We start from the raw sequence: 25,512 nt of genomic DNA, 5'->3' as shown, positions 1-25,512 counted from the left end.
ACCCCCCCCTCCTTCACTCCCCCCCCACTCCCTCCCTCAGTCCACCGGCCTCACATCCCCCCCGTCCCTCCCTTCTCGCCCTCAGGACCTGTACCACCAGTCGTACGACTGCGTGTGCATCATGTTCGCTTCCATCCCTGACTTCAAGGAGTTCTACTCAGAATCGGACGTCAATCGGGAGGGGCTGGAGTGCCTGCGCCTACTCAACGAGATCATCGCTGACTTTGACGAGGTAGGGCCGGGGGCCTGAGATCTCTCTGTGTGTGTGTTGGGTGGGGAGGGGGAGCGGGGGGGGGGGGGGCGCGCGCCGCCAGTGCATCGCCGTAACGCTCCCCCTTTCAGACTCTGTTGTCACCCGTTTGGGGGACGCGGGTCAACTATCTCAGCTCTGGGACGTCTCTGCAGGGTAGTGTCCGAGGCCCAACCGTCTTCAGCTGCTCCGTCAACGACCCCCCCCTTCCGTCGTCAGGTCAGGAGTAGGGGGTTGGACAATGGCCGATGGTTGGACAATGTTCAACACCATTCGTAAGAACATCAGAAATAAATAGGAGCGGGAGTAGGCCATCCAGCCCCTTCGAGCCTGCCCCGCCATTCAATAAGATCATGGCTGATCTGTCGTGGCTCAGTTCCACATTCCCGCCCTCTCCCCATAACCCTTAATCCCCTCTCTTATCAAAAACCCATCAACCCGCGTCTTAAAACTATTTAGCGAGGCAGCCTCCACCACTTCAACGGGCAGAGAATTCCAGAGATTCACCACCCTTTGAGTGAAGAAGTTCCTCCTCAACTCTGTTCTAAACCGCCCCCCCCCTTTATCTTGAGGCTGTGCCCCCTAGTCCTACTGTCCTTTCTGAGCGGGAAGAGTCTCTCCACCTCTATCCTATCCATCCCTTTCATTATCTTATACGTCTCAATGAGATCTCCCCTCATTCTTCTAAACTCTAACGAGTACAAGCCTAGTTTATTCAGCCTCTCCTCATAGCTCAAACCCCTCAACTCCGGTATCAGCCTAGTAAACCTCCTCTGCACTCCCTCCAAGGCCAAAATATCCTTGCGTAAGTACGGCGCCCAAAACTGCACACAGTACTCCAGCTGCGGCCTCACCAATGCCCTATACAGCTGCAGCAAGACCTCCCTTTCGCGAACCCTCAGGTACTGAAACATAGAACATTACAGCGCAGTACAGGCCCTTCGGCCCTCGATGTTGCGCCGACCAGTGGAACCAATCTAATGACCCTCGAACCTAAACTGTTCCAATGTTGTCCACCGACCATTTGAACGCCCTTAAAGTTGGCGAGTCCTCAATGGCTGCAGGTAAACCTCCTCTGCACCCTTTCCAATGCCTCCACATCCTTCCTATAATGCGGCGACCAGAACTGTACGCAATACTCCAAGTGCGGCCGCACCAGTTGCAACATGATAAACAGTCCCCATTCAAAGGCAGCAAGATCTGGACAGTATCCAGGCTTGGGGTTGACAAGTGGCAGGCAACATTCGCGCCAGACAATGGCCATCTCCGAGAAGAGACGCTCTAACCACTGCTCCTTCAACATTCAGTGGCGTAACCATCACTGAATCCCCCACTGTCAACATCCTGGGGGTTACCACTGAGCAGAAACTCAACTGGACTCACCACTGGCTACCAGAGCAGGTCAGAGGCTGGGAGTACTGCGGCGAGTAAGTAACACACCTCCTGACTCCCCCCAAAGCCTGTCCACCATCTACAAGGCACAACTCAGGAGTGTGATGGAATACTGCCCCCTTGCCTGGATGGGTACAGCATTTAAGAAGCTTGGCACCATCCAGGACAAAGCTTCGATGGGCACCCCATCTACAAACGTTCACTCCCTCCACCACCGATGCTCAGTAGCAGCAGCGTGGACCATCTACAAGATGCACTGCACCAATTCACCAAAGATCCTTAGACAGCACCTTCCAAACCCACGACCATTCCCATCTAGGAGGACGAGGGACAGCAGATACATGGGGAACACCACCACCTGCAAGTCCCCCTCCGAGCCCCACTCACCCTCCCGACTTGGAAACTTATCGGCCGTTCCTTCCCAATCTCTGGGTCAAAATCCTGGAATTCCCTCCCTTGATGTGCAGGTTGGGTGTATTGGCCAAGCTAAATTGTCCCTTAGTGTCCAAAGATGTGCGGGTTAGGTGGATTGGCCACGCTAAATTGTCCCTTAGTGTCCAAAGATGTGCGGGTTAGGGGGATTGGCCATGCTAAATTGTCCCTTAGTGTCCAAAGATGTACAGGTTAGGTGGATTGGCCATGCTAAATTGTCCCTTAGTGTCCAAAGATGTACAGGTTAGGTGGATTGGCCGTGCTAAATTGTCCCTTAGTGTCCAAAGATGTGCAGGTTAGGTGGATTGGCCATGCTAAATTGTCCCTTAGTGTCCAAAGATGTGCATGTTAGGTAGATTGGCCATGCTAAATTGTCCCTTAGTATCCAAAGATGTACGGGTTAGGTGGATTGGCCATGTTAAATTGTCCCTTAGTGTCCAAAGATGTACAGGTTAGGTGGATTGGCCGTGCTAAATTGCCCCTTAGTGTCCAAAGATGTACAGGTTAGGTGGATTGGCCGTGCTAAATTGCCCCTTAGTGTCCAAAGATGTGTAGGTTAGGTGGATTGGCCATGCTAAATTGTCCCTTAGTGTCCAAAGATGTGCAGGTTAGGTGGATTGGCCATGCTAAATTGTTGCTTAGTGTCCAAAGATGTGTAGGTTAGGTGGATTGGCCGTGCTAAATTGTCCCTTAGTGTCCAAAGATGTGTAGGTTAGGTGGATTGGCCATGCTAAATTGTCCCTTAGTGTCCAAAGATGTGCAGGTTAGGTGGATTGGCCATGCTAAATTGTCGCTTAGTGTCCAAAGATGTACAGGTTAGTGGGTCAACCCACAGCCCCTGGACTGCAGCGGGTTCAAGAGGGCAGCCCACCACCACCTTCTCAAGGGGCAACTCGGGACAGGCAATAAACGCTGGGCCCAACCAGTGATACCTGTGTCCCACGAATGAATAAAACTACATGGGCTTCGATATATTAATTAAATTGTTCCTTAGTGTCCAAAGATGTGCAGGTTAGGTGGATTGATATATTAATATATTACGACATATTAACACTGCAATGAAGTTACTGTGAAAATCCCCCAGTCGCCACACTCCGGCGCCTGTTCGGGTTACACTGAGGGAGGATTTAGCACCCTAACCAGCACGTCTTTTGGACCGTGGGAGCACCCGGAGGAAACCCACGCAGACACGGGGAGAATGTGCAAACTCCACACAGACAGTGACCCGAGGCCGGGAATCGAACCCGGGTCCCCGGAGCTGTGAGGCAGCAGTGCTAACCCACTGTGCTGTCCACAAATGATTCCTCCCCTAAGAGTGTTTCAAGTGTCCAGTCAGAATCCAGAGTGCCAGTGGGTCTGATGTTCTCATTTTTATATACAGGGGCAGCGCTGTATTTGCACTGCTGCCTTACAGCGCCAGGGACCCGGTTTCCATTCCCAGCCTGGTCACTGTCTTAAGTTTAAAGTTTATTTATCAGCGTCACAAGTAGGCTTACATTAACACTGCAATGAAGTTGCTGTGTCTGTGCGGAGTCTGCACGTTCTCCCCACATCTGTGTGGGTTTCCTCTGGATGCTCCAGTTTCCTCACACAGTCCAAAGATGTACAGGTTAGGTGGATTGGCCATGCTAAATTGTCCCTTAGTGTCCAAAGATGTACAGGTCAGGTGGATTGGCCATGCTAAATTGTCCCTTAGTGTCCAAAGATGTGCAGGTTAGGTGGATTGGCCATGTTAAATTGTCCCTTGGCAAAGATGTGTAGGTGAGGTGGATTGGCCATGCTAAATTGCCCCTTAGTGTCCAAAGATGTGCAGGTTAGGTGGATTGGCCATGCTAAATTGTCCCTTAGTGTCTAAAGATGTACAGGTTAGGTGGATTGGCCATGTTAAATTGTCCCTTAGTGTCCAAAGATGGGCAGGTTAGGTGGATTGGCCGTGCTAAATTGCCCCTTAGTGTCCAAAGATGTGCAGGTTAGGTGGATTGGCCGTGCTAAATTGTCCCTTAGTGTCTAAAGATGTACAGGTTAGGTGGATTGGCCATGTTAAATTGTCCCTTAGTGTCCAAAGATGTGCAGGTTAGGTGGATTGGCCGTGCTAAATAGTCCCTTAGTGTCTAAAGATGTACAGGTTAGGTGGATTGGCCATGTTAAATTGTCCCTTAGTGTCCAAAGATGTGCAGGTTAGGTGGATTGGCCGTGCTAAATAGTCCCTTAGTGTCTAAAGATGTACAGGTTAGGTGGATTGGCCATGTTAAATTGTCCCTTAGTGTCCAAAGATGTGCAGGTTAGGTGGATTGGCCATGCTAAATTGTCCCTTAGTGTCCAAAATTGTGCAGGTTAGGTGGATTGACCATGCTAAATTGCCCCTTGGTGTCCAAAGATGTACTGGTTAGGTGGATTGGCCATGCTAAATTGCCCCTTGGTGTCCAAAGATGTGTAGGTTTGGTGGATTGGTCATGCTAAATTGTCCCGTAGTGTCCAAAGATGTATAGGTTAGGTGGATTGGCCGTGCTAAATTGTCCCTTGGTGTCCAAAGATGTGCAGGTTAGGTGGATTGGCCATGCTAAATTGCCCCTTAGTGTCCAAAGATGTGTAGGTTTGGTGGATTGGCCATGCTAAATTGCCCCTTGGTGTCCAAAGATGTGTAGGTTTGGCGGATTGGTCATGCTAAATTGTCCCTTAGTGCCCAAAGATGTGTAGGTTCGGTGCGTTGACCCGAACAGGCGCCAGAGTGTGGCGACTAGGGGATTTTCACAGTAACCTCATTGCAGTGTTAATGTAAGCCTACCTGTGACACTATTAAACAAAGTTAAGCTTAAGGTGTAATCTCTCCGATTGGGCAGACCATCGCGGCCTCAATCAGGGAGCTCATCTTCTGTAAGATCAACCATGTAACGTCATTGCAGAGACGCTCCCTTGGGTCCAGAGCCACGAATGTTGCCGTCAAGTGCAACAGGGCAGAGACAAGAGGACTAAATTTTCGAGCATCGCGACAATTTCCATTGGAAAGTGGGGCAGGGGAGCGGTGGGCTAATTTGTTTTGGCACGTGGACACTGGCCAGGAGATGGTAGAGGGGGTAACCACTGGCTCCCTGGGTTCCTGAGTGGTTTGAGAACGGAAGAAAGGCGCAAAAAATACTCGAGCTCGTTACTTTTGTTGGCCCAGCTAGCTCGAAACACCCGTGGGAAGAGCATGGGGTTTTCTCCAAAGGTGGCATTGGTTGTGCGGTGTGGGTGGGTGAAGGGTGGTTGGGTAGAGGGGGAGCGGAGAGGACAGGAGAAACCATTTCCTTTCAATAACGTCTGTCGCCCTCTGTCTGCAGCTCCTCTCGAAACCGAAATTCAGCGGGGTGGAAAAGATCAAAACGATCGGGAGCACCTACATGGCAGCTTCGGGGTTAAATGCCACCCTTGGGCAGGAGGGTCCTCAGGTAAGGGGGGTGGGGAAGGGAATGGGTGGGGTAGCGTTGATCTCATGCAAGACCACGCCTAGATTATTGTGGATTGTATTGGTGAGGCCACATCTGGAGTGTTGTGGACAGTATTGGTGAGACCACATTTGGAGTATTGAGGACAGTATTGGTGAGACCACATCTGGAGTGTTGTGGACAGTATTGGTGAGACCACATCTGGAGTATTGTGGACAGTATTAGTGAGACCACATCTGGAGTGTTGTGGATAGTATTGGTGAGACGACATCTGGAGTATTGAGGACAGTATTGGTGAGACCACATCTGGAGTGTTGTGGACAGTATTGGTGAGACCACATCTGGAGTATTGTGGACAGTATTGCTGAGACCACATCTGGAGTATTGAGGACAGTATTGGTGAGACCACATCTGGAGTGTTGTGGACAGTATTGGTGAGACCACATCTGGAGTGTTGTGGATAGTATTGGTGAGACCCCATCTGGAGTATTGAGGACAGTATTGGTGAGACCACATCTGGAGTATTGAAGACAGGATTGTTTGATGTGATTTATTATTGTTACATGTATTGGGATACGGTGAAAAGTATTGTTTCTTGCGCACTATACAGATAAAGAACAAAACAACAATCCATCAGGCAAACCAGTCTCCCATCCATTGACTCTGTCTACACTTCCCGCTGCCTCGGGGAAAAGCAGCCAGCATAATCAAGGACCCCACACACCCCGGACATTCTCTCTTCCACCTTCTTCCATCGGGAAAAAGATACAAAAGTCTGAGATCAAGTACCAACCGACTCAAGAACAGCTTCTTCCCTGCTGCCGTCAGACTTTTGAATGGACCTACCTCACATTAAGTTGATCTTTCTCTACACCCTAGCTATGACTGTAACACTACATTCTGCAGCCACTACTTTTCTTCTCTATGAATGGTATACTTTGTCTGTATAGCGCGCAAGAAACAATACCTTTCAGAGTATACTAATACATATGACAATAAATCAAACCATACTGTACATAGAGTACATAGCAGAGAAGGAAAGGAGAGGGTGCAGGATGTAGTGTTACAGTCATAGCTAGGGTGTAGAGAAAGATCAGCTTAATACGAGGTAGGTCCATTCATTGACGAAGGAAGAGCGGTGGATGTGGTTTATATGGACTTCAGCAAGGCATTTGATAAGGAGCCCCATGAAAGACTTTTTGAGAAAGTGAGGGGGCATGGGATCCAAGGGGACATTGCTTTGTGGGTCCAGAACTGGCTTGCCTGCAGAAGGCAGAGAGTGGTTGTAGATGGGTCACATTCTGAATGGTGGTCGGTCACCAGTGGAGTGCCCCAGGGATCTGTTCTAGGACCCTTGCTGTTTGTGATTTTCATAAATGACCTGGATGAGGAAGTGGAGGGATGGGTTAGTAAGTTTGCTGATGACACCAAGGATGAAGGTGTTGTGGATGGTCTGGAGGGATGTCAGAAGTTGCAGCGTGACATAGATAGGATGCAAGACTGGGCGGAGAAGTGGCAGATAGACTTCAACCCGGATAAGTGTGTGGTGTTCATTTTGGCAGGTCAAATGGGATGAAGGAGTACAATATCAAGGGTAGGAGTCTTAGCAGTGTGGAAGATCAGAAGGATCTTGGGGTCCGGGTCCACAGGACTCTTAAATCGGCCTCGCAGGTAGAGGATGTGGTCAAGAAGGCGTATGGTGTACTGGCCTTCATTAATCGAGGGATTGAGTTTAGGAGTCGGGAGGTAATGCTGCAGCTTTATAAGACCCTGGTCAGACCCCACTTGGAGTACCGTGCGCAGTTCTGGTCGCCTCATTACAGGAAGGATGTGGAAGCTATTGAGAGGGTGCAGAGGAGATTTACAAGGATGTTGCCTGGATTGGGAGGCATGCCTCATGAGGATAGGTTGAGGGAGCTCGGTCTCTTCTCCCTGGAGAGACGAAGGTTGAGAGTCAACCTGAGAGAGGTTTATAAGATGTTGAGAGGTATAGATAGGGTGGATTCTCAGAGGCTTTTTCCCAGGGCTGAAATGGTCGCTACGAGAGGACACAGGTTTAAGGTGCTGGGGAGCAGGTACAGAGGAGATGTCAGGGGGTAAGTTTTTCACTCAGAGGGTGGTGAGTGAGTGGAATCGGCTGCCGTCGGTGGTGGTGGAGGCGAACTCGCTGGGGTCTTTTAAGAGACTTTTAGATGAGTACATGGGACTTAGTAAGATAGAGGGTGATAGGTAAGGCTAGTAATCTCTAACGTAGGGACATGTTCAGCACAACTTTGTGGGCCGAAGGGTCTGTATTGTGCTGTAGTTTTTCTATGTTTCTAAAAACCTGCTAGCAGCAGGGAAGAAGCTGTTCTTGAGTCGGTCGGTACGTGTCCCCAGACTTGTGTATCTTTTTCCCGATGGAAGAAGGTGGGAGAGAGAATGTCCGGGGTGCGTGGGGGGTCCTTGATTATGCTGGCTGCTTTTCCCCGAGGCAGCCGGAAGTGTAGACGGAGTCAGTGGATGGGAGACTGGTTTGTGTGACGGATTGGGCTAGATTCACGACCCTTTGAAGTTTTGTGCGTTCTTGGGCAGAGCAGGAGCCCACACCGAGCTGTGATACATCCGTAGACATTCTCTCTTTTCCTTCTCTATGCTTTGTCTGTAGAGCGCGCAAGAAACAATACTTTTCACTGTATCCCAATACACGTGACAATAATAAATCGAATCCAAACCAAAAAGAATGGGGCATCTGTAAAAGTTGGTGAGAGCCGTAGCGGACATGCCAAATTTCCTCAGTCTTCTGGGAGAGTTGAGGCGTTGGTCTGAGAAACAGGGACAGCGCTGCAAACTCTGGGAAGCGTCTGACTGACTTTCTGCTACTCTGCCACCGCCCCCCCCCCCCCCTCCCCTCTCTTCCTTAGGACTCCGAGCGGAACTGGATGCACATTGGGGTGATGGTGGAGTTCGCAGTGGCCCTGATGAGCAAGTTGGACTTCATCAACAAACACTCCTTCAATAACTTCAAACTCCGTATTGGTGAGTGGGAGACGACCGTCACTTGACATTCGTGAATGTCCGTACGAGCAACAGAACCTTTCCCCGTACCAATTTGTAAAAAAGTTGAGGCCCCAGCACTGACCCCTCCAGCGCAACACCCAAGACACCTCACATTTGATACAATTGTAGAAGGCCAAGAGTGCAGAATAGGCCATTCCGCTCATCAGGTCTTCACCGACTTTCTGACACAGCTCTGTTTCCCCACCCCTTCCTTCCTGTAACACCACACATTACCATGGCCAATCCACCTAACCTGCACATCTTTGGACACTAAGGGGCAATTTAGCATGGCCAATCCACCTAACCTGCACATCTTTGGACACTAAGGGACAATTTAGCATGGCCAATCCACCTAACCTGCACATCTTTGGACACTAAGGGACAATTTAGCATGGCCAATCCACCTAACCTGCACATCTTTGGACACTAAGGGGCAATTTAGCATGGCCAATCCACCTAACCTGCACATCTTTGGACACTAAGGGGCAATTTAGCATGGCCAATCCACCTAACCTGCACATCTTTGGACACTAAGGAGCAATTTAGCATGGCCAATCCACCTAACCTGTACATCTTTGGACACTAAGGGGCAATTTAGCATGGCCAATCCACCTAACCTGCACATCTTTGGACACTAAGGAGCAATTTAGCATGGCCAATCCACCTAACCTGTACATCTTTGGACACTAAGGGGCAATTTAACATGGCCAATCCACCTAACCTGCACATCTTTGGACACTAAGGGACAATTTAGCATGGCCAATCCACCTAACCTGTACATCTTTGGACACTAAGGGGCAATTTAACACGGCCAATCCACCTAACCTGCACATCTTTGGACGCTAAGGGACAATTTAGCACGGCCAATCCACCTAACCTGCACATCTTTGGACACTAAGGGGCAATTTAGCACGGCCAATCCACCTAACCTGCACATCTTTGGACACTAAGGAGCAATTTAGCATGGCCAATCCACCTAACCTACACATCTTTGGACACTAAGGGACAATTTAGCACGGCCAATCCACCTAACCTGCACATCTTTGGACACTAAGGGACAATTTAGCACGGCCAATCCACCTAACCTGCACATCTTTGGACACTAAGGGACAATTTAGCATGGCCAATCCACCTAACCTGCACATCTTTGGACACTAAGGGACAATTTAGCATGGCCAATTCACCTAACCTGCACATCTTTGGACACTAAGGGACAATTTAGCATGGCCAATCCACCTAACCTACACATCTTTGGACACTAAGGGACAATTTAGCATGGCCAATCCACCTAACCTGTACATCTTTGGACACTAAGGGACAATTTAGCATGGCCAATCCACCTAACCTACACATCTTTGGACACTAAGGGACAATTTAGCACGGCCAATCCACCTAACCTGCACATCTTTGGACACTAAGGAGCAATTTAGCATGGCCAATCCACCTAACCTGCACATCTTTGGACACTAAGGGATAATTTAGCACGGCCAATCCACCTAACCTGCACATCTTTGGACACTAAGGGGCAATTTAGCATGGCCAATCCACCTAACCTGCACATCTTTGGACACTAAGGGACAATTTAGCATGGCCAATCCACCTAACCTGTACATCTTTGGACACTAAGGGACAATTTAGCATGGCCAATCCACCTAACCTACACATCTTTGGACACTAAGGGACAATTTAGCACGGCCAATCCACCTAACCTGCGCATCTTTGGACACTAAGGAGCAATTTAACATGGCCAATCCACCTAACCTGCACATCTTTGGACACTAAGGGATAATTTAGCACGGCCAATCCACCTAACCTGCACATCTTTGGACACTAAGGGGCAATTTAGCATGGCCAATCCACCTGACTTGCACATCTTTGGACACTAAGGGACAACTTAGCATGGCCAATCCACCTAACCTACACATCTTTGGACACTAAGGGACAATTTAGCATGGCCAATCCACCTAACCTGCACATCTTTGGACACTAAGGGACAATTTAGCATGGCCAATCCACCTAACCTGCACATCTTTGAACTGTGGGAGGAAACTGGACCACCCAGAGGAAGCCCACACAAACATGGGGAGAACGTGCAAACTCCACACAGACAGTGACCCAAGGCTGGGAATCGAACCCAGGGTCCCTGGCGCTGTGAGGCAGCAGTGCTAACCCACTGTGCCACCATGCCGCCCATCTCTCAACTCTGCCAATCCAGAAACTGAACCGTGTCCAGCTATATAAATACTGTGGCTACCAGAGCAGGTCAGAGGCTGGGAATCCTGCAGAGAGTAACTCAGCTCCTGACTCCCCCCAAAGCCTGTCCACCGTCTACAAGACACAAGTCAGGAGTGTGAAGGGATACTCCCCACTTGCCTGGATGGGCGCGGCTCCGACAACACTCGAGAAGCTCGACACCATCCAGGACAAAGCAGCCCCCCCTTTGATGGGGACCCCATCCACTAACACTCCCTCCCTCCACAACCCACACACAGGGACCGCAGTGTGTGTGTGTACCGTCTACAAGATACACCGCAGCGACTCGCCGAGGCTCCTCCGACAGCACCTTCCAAACCCACCACCCCTACCGTCTAGAAGGACGAGGGACAGCAGACACACGGGGAGCACCACCACCTGGAAGATCCCCCTCCGAACCTCATTCACCATCCCGACTTGGGAATGTATCGGCCGTTCCTTCACTGTGACTGGGGTACAAATCCTGGAACTCCCTCCCTAACAGCACTGTGTGGGTGTTACCCACACCACACAGGGACTGCAGCCGGTTCAAGGAGGGGATGGCTCACCCCACCACCTTCCCGAGGGGCAATTTTGTCAGAGGGTGTAAATGTTTTGATGGTAGCCCTGTGAAGGCAGCTGGGTTATTGAAGAACAAGTTTGCTCAAGGCGAGTTGTCCATTTGCTGACTGCCACTCTCAATGCTAATGGCGAAACTAATTTTTAATTTCCCGCCAGGAATTAACCATGGACCTGTGGTTGCCGGGGTGATAGGTGCACAGAAACCACAGTATGATATCTGGGGCAACAGTGTGAATGTGGCCAGCCGCATGGACAGTACCGGAGTCCTGGGCAAGATACAGGTGAGGATTGATGCCACAGTCAGATACTGGACCCAAACCCCTTCCCGTTCACTCCCACTGTACACAATCCCAATGCACCCAGACCCCTTCCCGTTCACTCCCACTGTACACAATCCCAATGGACCCAAACCCCTTCCCGTTCACTCCCACTGTACACAATCCCAATGGACCCAAACCCCTTCCCGTTCACTCCCACTGTACACAATCCCAATGGACCCAAACCCCTTCCCGTTCACTCCCACTGTACACAATCCCAATGGACCCAAACCCCTTCCCATTCACTCCCACTGTACACAATCCCAATGGACCCAAACCCCTTCCCATTCACTCCCACTGTACACAATCCCAATGGACCCAAACCCCTTCCCGTTCACTCCCACTGTACACAATCCCAATGGACCCCAAACCCCTTCCCGTTCACTCCCACTGTACACAATCCCAATGGACCCCAAACCCCTTCCCGTTCACTCCCACTGTACACAATCCCAATGGACCCCAAACCCCTTCCCATTCACTCCCACTGTACACAATCCCAATGGACCCCAAACCCCTTCCCATTCACTCCCACTGTACACAATCCCAATGGACCCAAACCCCTTCCCATTCACTCCCACTGTACACAATCCCAATGGACCCAAACCCCTTCCCATTCACTCCCACTGTACACAATCCCAATGGTCCCAAACCCCTTCCCGTTCACTCCCACTGTACACAATCCCAATGGACCCCAAACCCCTTTCCATTCACTCCCACTGTACACAATCCCAATGGTCCCAAACCCCTTCCCGTTCACTCCCACTGTACACAATCCCAATGGACCCCAAACCCCTTCCCATTCACTCCCACTGTACACAATCCCAATGGACCCAAACCCCTTCCCATTCACTCCCACTGTACACAATCCCAATGGCGTTAAAAGGAGAGGAATGAAAATAGATTATTGTTGTAAGGAGAAGGGAAAATGCTGGAAAATCTCAGCAGGTCTGGCAGCATCTGTCAGGGGAGAAAAGAGCTGGTGTTTCAAGGTCCGATGGTCCTTTGTCAAAACCAGGGAAAGGCTGTTGAGGGCAATCCGTAGAGAGATTAGAAGGCGTGAATGCCGATTCGGCACAGGAACTGGAATTGGAGGGTAAACCGTGACGGATGAAGATGTGGGGGGGAGGGAGGAGGTGGGAGAGAATTAAAATGAAGGAAAAGGGGGGAGAAAACGATAGCACAGTGGGTTAGCACTGCTGCTTCACAGCCCCGGGGACCTGGGTTCGATTCCCGGCCCCGGGTTCACTGTCTGCGTGTGGAGTTTGCACATTCTCCCCGTGTCTGCGTGGGTTTCCTCCGGGTGCTCCGGTTTCCTCCCACAATCGGAGGGTGTGGAGAGTCTACAGAAGGATCTAGATAGGCTGGGCGAATGGGCCAGGAAATGGCAAATGGAATTTAATGTTGGCAAGTGTGAGGTGGTCCACTTTGGTAGGAATAATGGTAGGAAGGACTATTACTTACGGGGCGAAAAACTGCAGCAGGCGACGGTGCAGAGGGACCTTGGGGTCCTTGTGCATGAGTCGCAAAAACCCAGCCTGCAGGTGCAGCAGGTGGTCAGGAAGGTGAATGGGATGCTGGCCTTCATAGCGAGGGGGATTGAATATAAAAGTAGGGAGGTCTCGCTGCGGCTGTATAGGGCATTGGTGAGGCCGTAGCTGGAGTACTGTGTGCAGTTTTGGGCGCCGCACCTGCGCAAGGATATTTTGGCCTTGGAGGGAGTGCAGAGGAGGTTTACTAGGCTGATACCGGAGTTGAGGGGGTTGAGCTATGAGGAGAGGTTGAATAAACTAGGCTTGTACTCGTTAGAGTTTAGAAGAATGAGGGGAGATCTCATTGAGACGTATAAGATGATGAATGGGATGGATAGGATAGAGGTGGAGAGACTCTTCCCGCTCAGAAAGGACAGTAGGACTAGGGGGCACAGCCTCAAGATAAAGGGGGGGGCGGTTTAGAACGGAGTTGAGGAGGAACTTCTTCACTCAAAGGGTGGTGAATCTCTGGAATTCTCTGCCCGTTGAAGTGGTGGAGGCTGCCTCGCTAAATATTTTTAAGACGCGGGTTGATGGGTTTTTGATAAGAGAGGGGATTAAGGGTTATGGGGAGAGGGCGGGAATGTGGAACTGAGCCACGACAGATCAGCCATGATCTTATTGAATGGCGGGGCAGGCTCGAGGGGGCTAGATGGCCTACTCCTGCTCCTATTTCTTAGGTTCTTATGTGCGGGTTAGGTTGATTGGCCAGGCTAAGAAATTGCCCCGTAGTGCCCAGGGATGTGGAGGTTAGAGGGGATTAGTGGGTAGGATATCGCGGGGGGTGGGGGCGGTGGTAGGGCCTGGGTGGGATTGTGTGCGGTACAGACTCGATGGGCCGAAGGGTCTCTTTCTGCACTGTAGAGTTCTACAGTAAAAGGTAAGAAAAGGAGGGATGGAGTAGGGGGACAGAGTGGCGGAGTTGGGGGGGGGGGTTAGGGTTTAGAAAAGCAATAAATAAATGATAGAGAACAGTAAAACATGAAACAAAACAGAAACAGACGTGTTTGAGGGAGGGTGGGGTTAATCATTTGAATAATTACCAGCCTTTCGCCTGGTTTTGTGACTCATTCTCATTTCCCCCCACTCCCTGCAGTATAAATATCTCCCACTGCCTCTGCCTTGACAAAGGGGGGGGTCAGCTGGGCTCTCAGAAACCTCGGCTCTTTCCTCTCCCCACAGATGCTGCCAGACCCGCTGAGGTTTTCCAGCATTTTCCCTTTTTTTTTTGAAGCTTCCGATTGCAGTCTCCGCAGTGAATTTGTTACTATCGTGAGAACATAAGAAATAGGAGCAGGAGTAGGCCATCTAGCCCCCTTCGAGCCTGCCCCGCCATTCAATAAGATCATGGCTGATCTGTCGTGGCTCAGTTCCACATTCCCGCCCTCTCCCCATAACCCTTAATCCCTTCTCTTATCAAAAACCCATCAACCCACTTCTTAAAAATATTTAGCGAGGCAGCCTCCACCACTTCAACGGGCAGAGAATTCCAGAGATTCACCACCCTTTGAGTGAAGAAGTTCCTCCTCAACTCCGTTCTAAACCGCCCCCCCCCTTTATCTTGAGGCTGTGCCCCCTAGTCCTACTGTCCTTTCTGAGCGGGAAGAGTCTCTCCACCTCTATCCTATCCATCCCATTCATCATCTTATACGTCTCAATGAGATCTCCCCTCATTGTTCTAAACTCTAACGAGTACAAGCCTAGTTTATTCAGCCTCTCCTCGTAGCTCAACCCCCTCAACTCCGGTATCAGCCTAGTAAACCTCCTCTGCACTCCCTCCAGGGCCAAAATATCCTTGCGTAAGTGCGGCGCCCAAAACTGCACACAGTACTCCAGCTGCGGCCTCACCAATGCCCTATACAGCCACAGCAAGACCTCCCTACTTTTATATTCAATCCCCCTCGCTATGAAGGCCAGCATCCCATTCGCCTTCCTGACCACCTGCTGCACCTGCAGGCTGGGTTTTTGCGATCGCTGTACCCTGTTGCAGTGGGCTGACAAATGGCCAATGGAGTGTAGCGCAGACAAGCATGTGAGGTCTTGCACTTTGGAAGGACGAACCAAAGTACAGTCTAAACGGTGGGACTCTGAAGAGTGCCGCCTTGTTGTCCAACGAGGGGCATACAGGCGATGGGTCGTACTGGGGCTGCTCTTCGTTGTTCGAGATTGGCCTAGTGCTTCATGTCGTTAGTGTGTGCTTAAACTGGACCAGATACTGGGCAAGACGACAGCTCAGTGACTATCGCTGTTTGCTGTGCAGACACATGGATTTGGGCCGGTGTCTGTGGGGAGTTTGCGCATTCTCCCCGTGCTTGCGTGGGTTTTCTCCGGGTGCTCCGGTTTCCTCCCACACCCCAAAGATGTGCTGTTAGGCTGATTGGCAGTAATAAATTGTCCCTAAATCAGATTCCCTCAATCTGGATGGCCATAAAACATTAGACAGGGGTCGTGGGGGGAGTAGGGGGACTGGTGGTGTTGAGATGGCGGCGCGGGCTCGTTGGGCCGAAGGGCCTGTTTCCCAGGCTGATTTTTGTTCAGAGGGATCTGGGAATACAGGTACAGAATTCCCTAAAAGTGACGTCACAGGCAGATAGGGTCGTAAAGAGTGCTTTTGGTACATTGGCCTTTATAAATCGGAGTATCGAGTATAAACGTTGGAGTGTTATAAGAACATAAGAAATAGGAGCAGGAGTAGGCCATCTAGCCCCTCGAGTTATTACAAGTATCTTGCCCAGTTTAGGCACACACTAACGACATGAAGCACTAGGCCAATCTCGAACAACCAAGAGCAGCCCCAGTACGACCCATCGCCTGTATGCCCCTCGTTGGACACGAGGCAGCAGTCTTCAGAGTCCCACCGTTTAGACTGTACGTTCTCTGGATGAGGGTATAGTTGGGTGGATTAGTAAGTTTGCTGATGACACCAAAGTCGGAGGTGTGGTAGATAGTGAGGAAGGGTGTCATAGTTTGCAGGAAGACTTGGACAGGTTGCAGAGCTGGGCCGCGAGGTGGCGGATGGAGTTTAATGCGGAGAAGTGTGAGGTAATCCATTTCGGTAGGAATAACAGATGTGTTGAGTATAGGGCTAACGGGAGGACTTTGAATAGTGTGGAGGAGCAGAGGGATCTAGGTGTATGTGTACATAGATCCCTGAAAGTTGGGAATCAAGTAGATAAGGTAGTTAAGAAGGCATACGGTGTCTTGGCGTTTATTGGTAGGGGGATTGAATTTAGGAGTCGCAGCGTCATGTTGCAACTGTACACAACTCTGGTGCGGCCGCACTTGGAGTACTGTGTGCAGTTCTGGTCCCCACATTACAGGAAGGATGTGGAGGCTTTGGAGAGGGTGCAGAGGAGGTTTACCAGGATGTTGCCTGGTATGGAGGGGAGGTCCTATGAGGAGAGACTGAGGGATTTGGGGTTGTTTTCACTGGAAAGAAGGCGGCTAAGAGGGGATCTTATTGAAACATATAAGATGATTAGAGGTTTAGATAGGGTGGACAGTGATAGCCTGTTTCCTCGGATGGAGAAAGCTAGCACGAGGGGGCATGGCTTTAAATTAAGGGGGGGTAGTTATAGGACGGATGTCAGGGGTAGGTTCTTTACCCAGAGGGTGGTGAGGGATTGGAATGCCCTGCCTGCTGCGGTTGTAAATGCGCCTAGTTTGGGGGCATTTAAGAGATCCGTGGATAGGTTTATGGACGAAAAGGGATTGGTTTAGATTAGTGGGTCAATTTTTTTTTTAAAAATAAGACTGGTCGGCGCAACATTGTGGGCCGAAGGGCCTGTTCCGCGCTGTAATGTTCTATGTTCTATGTTCTCCTTTGGTCTGCCCTTCCAAAGTGCAATAAGGCATTGGAGAGGCCAAATTTAGAGTATTGTGTACAGTTTTGGTCACCTAGTTACAAGAAGGATGTAAATAAGGTTGAAAGAGCGCAGAGAAGGTTCACAGGGATGTTGCCGGGATTTGAGAAGCTGAGTTACAGAGAGAGATTGAATAGGTTAGGACTTTATTCCCTGGAGAATGAGGGGAGATTTGATAGAGGTGTATAAGATTTTGATGGGTATGGATAGAGTGAATGCAAGCAGGCTTTTTCCACTGAGGCTAGGGGAGAAAAATTCCAGAGGGCATGGGTTAAGGGTGAAGGGGAGAAAAGTTTAAAGGGAATATTAGAGGGGGGATTCTTCACGCAGAGAGTGGTGGGAGTGTGGAATGAGCTGCCGGATAAATGCGGGGTCACTTTTAAGAGAAACTTGGACAGGTTCATGGATGAGATTCATTGAGACGTATAAGATGATGAATGGGATGGATAGGATAGAGGTGGAGAGACTCTTCCCGCTCAGAAAGGACAGTAGGACTAGGGGGCACAACCTCAAGATAAAGGGGGGGTGCGGTTTAGAACGGAGTTGAGGAGGAACTTCTTCACTCAAAGGGTGGTGAATCTCTGGAATTCTCTGCCCGTTGAAGTGGTGGAGGCTACCTCGCTCAATATTTTTAAGAAGCGGGTTGATGGGTTTTTGATAAGAGAGGGGATTAAGGGTTATGGGGAGAGGGCGGGAAAGTGGAACTGAGCAGCGACAGATCAGCCATGATCTTATTGAATGGCGGGGCAGGCTCGAAGGGGGGGCCAGACGGCCTACTCCTGCTCCTATTTCTGATGTTCTTACGTGCTCCATTTCCGCGATAGGTGACCGAGGAGACCAGCGACGTGCTGTGCCGGCTGGGCTACGCCTGCCACCCCCGCGGTGTCATCAAGGTCAAAGGTAAGGGCGAGCTGAGCACCTACTTTGTCTCCACCGACCTGGCTCGCTCGACCTCCCAGGGGAACATGCTGAACTGAGGGCGGGGGGGAGGAGACGGAGGGGCTGGTGGTTGGGGGGGTGGGTGGTTGGGGGGGGTGGTGGAACCGGCGCTGGAAGACATCGGGTTCCCGCTCGCAGGGCGTGACGACGTCAACATCCCCTCGGAGGGAGCCACATCCCCGGACGGGTCAGCGGGACGTCCGGAAGGGGGCGCCGGACGGAGACCCGAATCCCCTCCTCCGCAGAACGAGGAGAGCAGCGGACGCCTGACACAACATCCCAGCGCAGGACACGGCCCTTCGACCCTCGGTGTGGTGCCGGCCATGATCGAACGGCCCGCGGATCTGAATCTCACCACCCCACACGGCAAGGAACCCCCCCCACCCCCCCCGGGGTGACATCTGTGCGTGCCTCGACCCTCAGTAGATCGCAAACAGCCCTCAGAACAAAGAGGAGGGAGCTTCACTCTGTATCTAACCCCGTGCTGTACCTGTCCTGGGAGTGTTTGATGGGGACAGTGTAGAGGGAGCTTTACTCTGTATCTAACCCCGTGCTGTACCTGTCCTGGGAGTGTTTGATGGGGGGACAGTGTAGAGGGAGCTTTACTCTGTATCTAACCCCGTGCTGTACCTGTCCTGGGAGTGTTTGATGGGGGGACAGTGTAGAGGGAGCTTTACTCTGTATCTAACCCCGTGCTGTACCTGTCCTGGGAGTGTTTGATGGGGGGACAGTGTAGAGGGAGCTTTACTCTGTATCTAACCCCGTGCTGTACCTGTCCTGGGAGTGTTTGATGGGGGGACAGTGTAGAGGGAGCTTTACTCTGTATCTAACCCCGTGCTGTACCTGTCCTGGGAGTGTTTGATGGGGGGACAGTGTAGAGGGAGCTTTACTCTGTATCTAACCCCGTGCTGTACCTGTCCTGGGAGTGTTTGATTTGGGGACAGTGTAGAGGGAGCTTTACTCTGTATCTAACCCCGTGCTGTACCTGTCCTGGGAGTGTTTGATGGGGGGACAGTGTAGAGGGAGCTTTACTCTGTATCTAACCCCGTGCTGTACCTGTCCTGGGAGTGTTTGATGGGGGGACAGTGTAGAGGGAGCTTTACTCTGTATCTAACCCCGTGCTGTACCTGTCCTGGGAGTGTTTGATTTGGGGACAGTGTAGAGGGAGCTTTACTCTGTATCTAACCCCGTGCTGTACCTGTCCTGGGAGTGTTTGATGGGGGGACAGTGTAGAGGGAGCTTTACTCTGTATCTAACCCCGTGCTGTACCTGTCCTGGGAGTGTTTGATGGGGGGACAGTGTAGAGGGAGCTTTACTCTGTATCTAACCCCATGCTGTACCTGTCCTGGGATTGTTTGATGGGGAGAATTTAAAAATGAAGAATTTATCAATGAATTCTGACTTACACTGTGATCCTGTGACCTCAATGAGTATGTTGCAGACATCTGATATATATATCCCTGCTCAGTCCAGTGTTTTGAGGAGTTTACAGACAGTCTTAAAACCTGTAACCATGACTACAAGAGACTTAGACTGCCATTATGTATTAGATGCAATAAAAGATTTCCGTTTTGTTGACAGTGAATGTCTGCTAATTTATTTGCATCTCAACAAAATGTATTGAATGTAACTCACTCCCGGGTATCTGTTATTCTGTATATAAACCACCCTGAACCCCTCGATTAGATTCCAGTCTGTAACTCACTCCTGGGTATCTGTTATTCTATATATAAACCACCCCGAACCCCTCGATTAGATTCCAGTCTGTAACTCACTCCCGGGTATCTGTTATTCTATATATAAACCACCCCGAACCCCTCGATTAGATTCCAGTCTGTAACTCACTCCCGGGTATCTGTTATTCTATATATAAACCACCCCAAACCTCTTGATTAGATTCCAGTCTGTAACTCACTCCCGCGTATCTGTTATTCTATATATAAACCACCCCGAACCCCTCGATTAGATTCCAGTCTGTAACTCACTCCCGGGTATCTGTTATTCTATATATAAACCACCCTGAACACGTCGATTAGATTCCAGTCTGTAACTCACTCCCGGGTATCTGTTATTCTATATATAAACCACCCGAACCCCTCGATTAGATTCCAGTCTGTGACTCACTCCCGTGTATCTGTTATTCTATATATAAACCACCCCGAACCCCTCGATTAGATTCCAGTCTGTAACTCACTCCCTGGTATCTGTTATTCTATATATAAACCACCCCGAACCCCTCGATTAGATTCCAGTCTGGAACTCACTCCCGGGTATCTCTTATTCTATATATAAACCATCCTGAACTCCTCGATTAGATTCCAGTCTGTAACTCACTCCAGGGTATCTGTTATTCTATATATAAACCACCCCGAACCCCTCGATTAGATTCCAGTCTGTAACTCACTCCCGGGTATCTATTATTCTATATATAAACCACCCCGAACCCCTCGATTAGATTCCAGTCTGTTACTCACTCCCGGGTATCTGTTATTCTATATATAAACCACCCCGAACCCCTCGATTAGATTCCAGTCTGTAACTCACTCCCGGGTACCTCTTATTCTATATATAAACCATCCTGAACTCCTCGATTAGATTCCAGTGTGTAACTCACTCCCGGGTATCTGTTATTCTATATATAAACCACCCCGAACCCGTCGATTAGATTCCAGTCTGTAACTCACTCCCGGGTGTCTGTTATTCTATATATAAACCACCCGGAACCCCTCGATTAGATTCCAGTCTGTAACTCACTCCCGGGTATCTGTTATTCTATATATAAACCACCCTGAACCCCTCGATTAGATTCCAGTCTGTAACTCACTCCAGGGGTATCTGTTATTCTATATATAAACCACACCGAACCCCTCGATTAGATTCCAGTCTGTAACTCACTCCCGGGTATCTGTTATGCTATATATAAACCACCCTGAACCCCTCGATTAGATTCCAGTCTGAAACTCACTCCCGGGTATCTGTTATTCTATATATAAACCACCCTGAACCCCTCGATTAGATTCCAGTCGGAAACCCACTCCCAGGTATCTGTTATTCTATATATAAACCACCCCGAACCCCTTGATTAGATTCCAGTCTGTAACTCACTCCCGGGTATCTGTTATTCTATATATAAACTGCCCGAACCCCTCGATTAGATTCCAGTCTGTAACTCACTCCCGGGTATCTGGTATTCTGTATATAAACCTCCCTGAACCCCTCCATTAGATTCCAGTCTGTAACTCACTCCCGGGTATCTGTTATTCTATATATAAACCACCCTGAACTCCTCGATTAGATTCCAGTCTGTAACTCACTCCAGGGTATCTGTTATTCTATATATAAACCACCCCGAACCTCTCGATTAGATTCCAGTCTGTAACTCACTCTTGGGTATGCTGTACCTGTCTTGGGAGTGTTTGATTCGGGGGACAGTGTAGAGGGAGCTTTACTCTGTATCTAACCCCGTGCTGTACCTGTCCTGGGAGTGTTTGATGGGGGGACAGTGTAGAGGGAGCTTTACTCTGTATCTAACCCCGTGCTGTACCTGTCCTGGGAGTGTTTGATGGGGGGACAGTGTAGAGGGAGCTTTACTCTGTATCTAACCCCGTGCTGTACCTGTCCTGGGAGTGTTTGATGGGGGGACAGTGTAGAGGGAGCTTTACTCTGTATCTAACCCCGTGCTGTACCTGTCCTGGGAGTGTTTGATTCGGGGGACAGTGTCGAGGGAGCTTTACTCTGTATCTAACCCCATGCTGTACCTGTCCTGGGAGTGTTTGATGTGGGGGACAGTGTAGAGGGAGCTTTACTCTGTATCTAACCCCTTGCTGTACCTGTCCTGGGAGTGTTTGATGAGGGGACAGTGTAGAGGGAGCTTTACTCTGTATCTAACCCCGTGCTGTACCTGTCCTGGGAGTGTTTGATGGGGGGACAGTGTAGAGGGAGCTTTACTGTGTCACTAACCCCGTGCTGTACCTGTCCTGGGAGTGTTTGACGGGGGGGGGACAGTGTAGAGGGAGCTTTACTCTGTATCTAACCCCGTGCTGTACCTGTCCTGGGAGTGTTTGATGGGGGGGACAGTGTAGAGGGAGCTTTACTCTGTATCTAACCCCGTGCTGTACCTGTCCTGGGAGTGTTTGATGGGGGGACAGTGTAGAGGGAGCTTTGCTCTGTATCTAACCCCATGCTGTACCTGTCCTGGGAGTGTTTGATGGGGGGACAGTGTAGACGGAGCTTTATTCTGTATCTAACCCCGTGCTGTACCTGTTCTGGGAGTGTTTGATGGGGGACAGTGTAGGGGGAGCTTTACTCTGTATCTAACCCCATGCTGTACCTGTCCTGGGAGTGTTTGATGGGGGGACAGTGTAGAGGGAGCTTTACTCTGTATCTAACCCCGTGCTGTACCTGTCCTGGGAGTGTTTGATGGGGGACAGTGTAGGGGGAGCTTTACTCTGTATCTAACCCCGTGCTGTACCTGTCCTGGGAGTGTTTGATGGGGGGACAGTGTAGAGGGAGCTTTACTCTGTATCTAACCCCGTGCTGTACCTGTCCTGGGAGTGTTTGATGAGGGGACAGTGTAGAGGGAGCTTTACTCTGTATCTAACCCTGTGCTGTACCTGTCCTGGGAGTGTTTGATTCAGGGGACAGTGTTGTGAGTGCGTTTGTGGGTCTGCCTTTTTAAAATTTATTTGCAGGATTTTGGTGTCGCTGGTTGACCAGCATCTGTCCCCAGTTGCCCTTTGAGAAGGTGATGGGTGAACTGTCCATTCTTCAACTCGATGCAGTCCCCGTGTGGTGTGGGTAAGACTCACAGTGCTGTTAGGGAGGGAGTTCCAAGATTTGGACCCCAGCTGCGGTGAAGGAACGGCCGATATCGAACGTGGAACATAGAAAAACTACAGCACAAACAGGCCCTTCGGCCCTCAAGTTGCCCCGATCATATCCCTACCTACCAGGCCTATCTATAACCCTCAATCCCATTAAATCCCATGTACTCATCCAGAAGTCTCTTAAAAGACCCCAACAAGTTCGCCTCCACCACCACCGACGGCAGCCGATTCCACTCACTCACCACCCTCTGAGTGAAAAACTTACCCCTGACATCTCCTCTGTACCTGCTCCCCAGCACCTTAAACCTGTGTCCTCTCGTAGTGACCATTTCAACCCTGGGAAATAGCCTCTGAGAATCCACCCTATCTATACCTCTCAACATCTTATAAACCTCTATCAGGTCCCCTCTCAACCTTCGTCTCTCCAGGGAGCAGAGACCCAGCTCCCTCAACCTATCCTCATGAGGCATGCCTCCCAATCCAGGCAACATCCTTGTAAATCTCCTCTGCGCCCTTATACATTCCCAAGTCAGGATGGTGAATGAGGTTCGGAGGGGGATCTTCCAGGTGGTGGTGCTCCCCGTGTGTCTGCTGTCCCTCGTCCTTCTAGACGGTAGAGATGGTGGGTTGGAAAGTGCTGTTGAAGGAGCCTCGGTGAGTCTCTGCGGTGCATCCTGTAGACGGTACACACACACACTGTGGTCACTGTGCGTGGGTGGTGGAGGGAGTGGATGTTTGTGGATGGGCTGCTCTGCCCTGGGATGGTGTCGAACTTCCCGAGTGTTGTTGGAGCCACGCCCGTCCAGGCAAGGGTGGAGAACATTCCATCACACTCCGGCCTTGTACCTTGGGCCGGGTTGGAGGTGGGGGGGGGGGTGGAGTCAGGAGGTGAGTTACGGGCAGGACTCGTAGCCGTAATCAATGAGTAGAAGCTGACTCAGTCTTGGCCCCAGTAAATTTCCGCCTGATTTTGGGGGTTTTTTTTAAGCGTTCACGTTCCATGGTCTCCCACCAGCTTTTGGGACAAGCGAGGTGGGCGGGAGAGAGGCCAGGCTGAGGATTCGGGCAACTCCCATCACCTCAGCTGCCTCTTCCTACGAGCAGGACAGTGGGAATCACGGGAGGGCCCGTTGATCTCGGACGGGGATCTTACGGTCTGAGGTCAAAGCGGGGCTGGAAAAATCAGCCCCCGTTCCACCCCCCCCCCCACAGTGTTGGAACACTCTCTGAGACAGGAAGAACATAGAACATTACAGTGCAGAACAGGCCCTTCGGCCCACGATGTTGTGCTGACCAATTAAGGTAAAAGCAATAACAGATGTGTTGAGCAGTTGTAAATGCGCCTAGTTTGGGGGCGTTTAAGAGGTCTGTGGACAGGTTTATGGACGAAAAGGGATTGGTTTAGGTTAGTGGGTCATTGTTGTTGTTTTTTTTTAACTGGTCGGCGCAACATCGTGGGCCGAAGGGCCTGTTCTGCGCTGTAATGTTCTATGTTCTATCTTCTATGAGTATAGGGCTAACGGTAGGACTCTGAATAGTGCGGATGAGCAGAGGGATCTAGGTGTATGTGTACATAGATCCCTGAAAGTTGGGAGTCAAGTAGATAAGGTTGTTAAGAAGGCATACGGTGTCTTGGCGTTTATTGTAGGGGGATTGAATTTAGGAGCCGCAACGTCATGTTGCAACTGTACACAACTCTGGTGCGGCCGCACTTGGAGTACTGTGTGCAGTTCTGGTCCCCACATTACAGGAAGGATGTGGAGGCTTTGGAGAGGGTGCAGAGGAGGTTTACCAGGAGTTGCCTGGTATGGAGGGGAGGTCCTATGAGGAGAGACTGAGGGATTTGGGGTTGTTTTCGCTGGAAAGAAGGCGGCTAAGGAGGGGACCTTATTGAAACATATAAGATGATTAGAGGTTTAGATAGGGTGGATAGTGATAGCCTTTTTCCTCGGATGGAGAAAGCTAGCACGAGGGGGCATAGCTTTAAATTAAGGGGGGGTAGCTACAGGACGGATGTCAGGGGTAGGTTCTTTACCCAGAGGGTGGTGAGGGATTGGAATGCCCTGCCTGCTGCAGTTGTAAATGCGCCTAGTTTGGGGCGTTTAAGAGATCCGTGGATAGGTTATGGATGGAAAGGTTGGTTTAGGTTAGAGGGTCATTGAACATAGAACATTACAGCGCAGAACAGGCCCTTCGGCCCACGATGTTGCGCCGACCAGTTAAAAAGCAATGACCCTCTAACCTAAACCAATCCCTTTCCATCCATAAACTATCCACGGATCTCTTAAACGCCCCCAAACTAGGCGCATTTACAACTGCAGCAGGCAGGGCATTCCAATCCCTCACCACCCTCTGGGTAAAGAACCTGCCCCTGACATCCGTCCTGTAGCTAACCCCCCTTAATTTAAAGCTATGCCCCCTCGTGCTAGCTTTCTCCATCCGAGGAAAAAGGCTATCACTATCCACCCTATCTAAACCTCTAATCATCTTATAGTTTCAATAAGATCCCCTCTTAGCCGCCTTCTTTCCAACGAAACCACCCCAAATCCCTCAGTCTCTCCTCATAGGACCTCCCTCCATACCAGGCAACATCCTGGTAAACCTCCTCTGCACCCTCTCCAATGCCTCCACATCCTTCCTGTAATGTGGGGACCAGAACTGCACACAGTACTCCAAGTGCGGACAC

At 50.4% G+C, this 25,512-nt stretch overlaps 1 protein-coding gene across 1 annotated transcript; it reads left to right on the top strand.

Annotated features, from left to right (window-relative positions):
- Positions 1-85: 85 nt before the first annotated feature.
- LOC145340674 (adenylate cyclase type 4-like) lies at positions 86-18,046 on the top strand (the record flags this gene model as incomplete). The annotated part of the gene is made up of 5 exons (XM_080185138.1): positions 86-232; positions 5,395-5,502; positions 8,403-8,517; positions 11,509-11,633; positions 17,886-18,046. Coding segments are annotated over 5 exons (648 nt in total), but the record flags the coding sequence as incomplete, so codon positions are not given.
- Positions 18,047-25,512: the final 7,466 nt, after the last annotated feature.

The sequence above is a fragment of the Carcharhinus amblyrhynchos genome, unplaced genomic scaffold (genome assembly GCF_965287045.1).
Source record: "Carcharhinus amblyrhynchos unplaced genomic scaffold, sCarAmb.v2.hapA chromosome_1271, whole genome shotgun sequence".
In the NCBI taxonomy this organism is placed as follows: Eukaryota; Metazoa; Chordata; class Chondrichthyes; order Carcharhiniformes; family Carcharhinidae; genus Carcharhinus; species Carcharhinus amblyrhynchos.
Note: the sequence above shows the minus strand (reverse complement) of the source record. Positions and strands in the feature narration are given on the sequence as shown.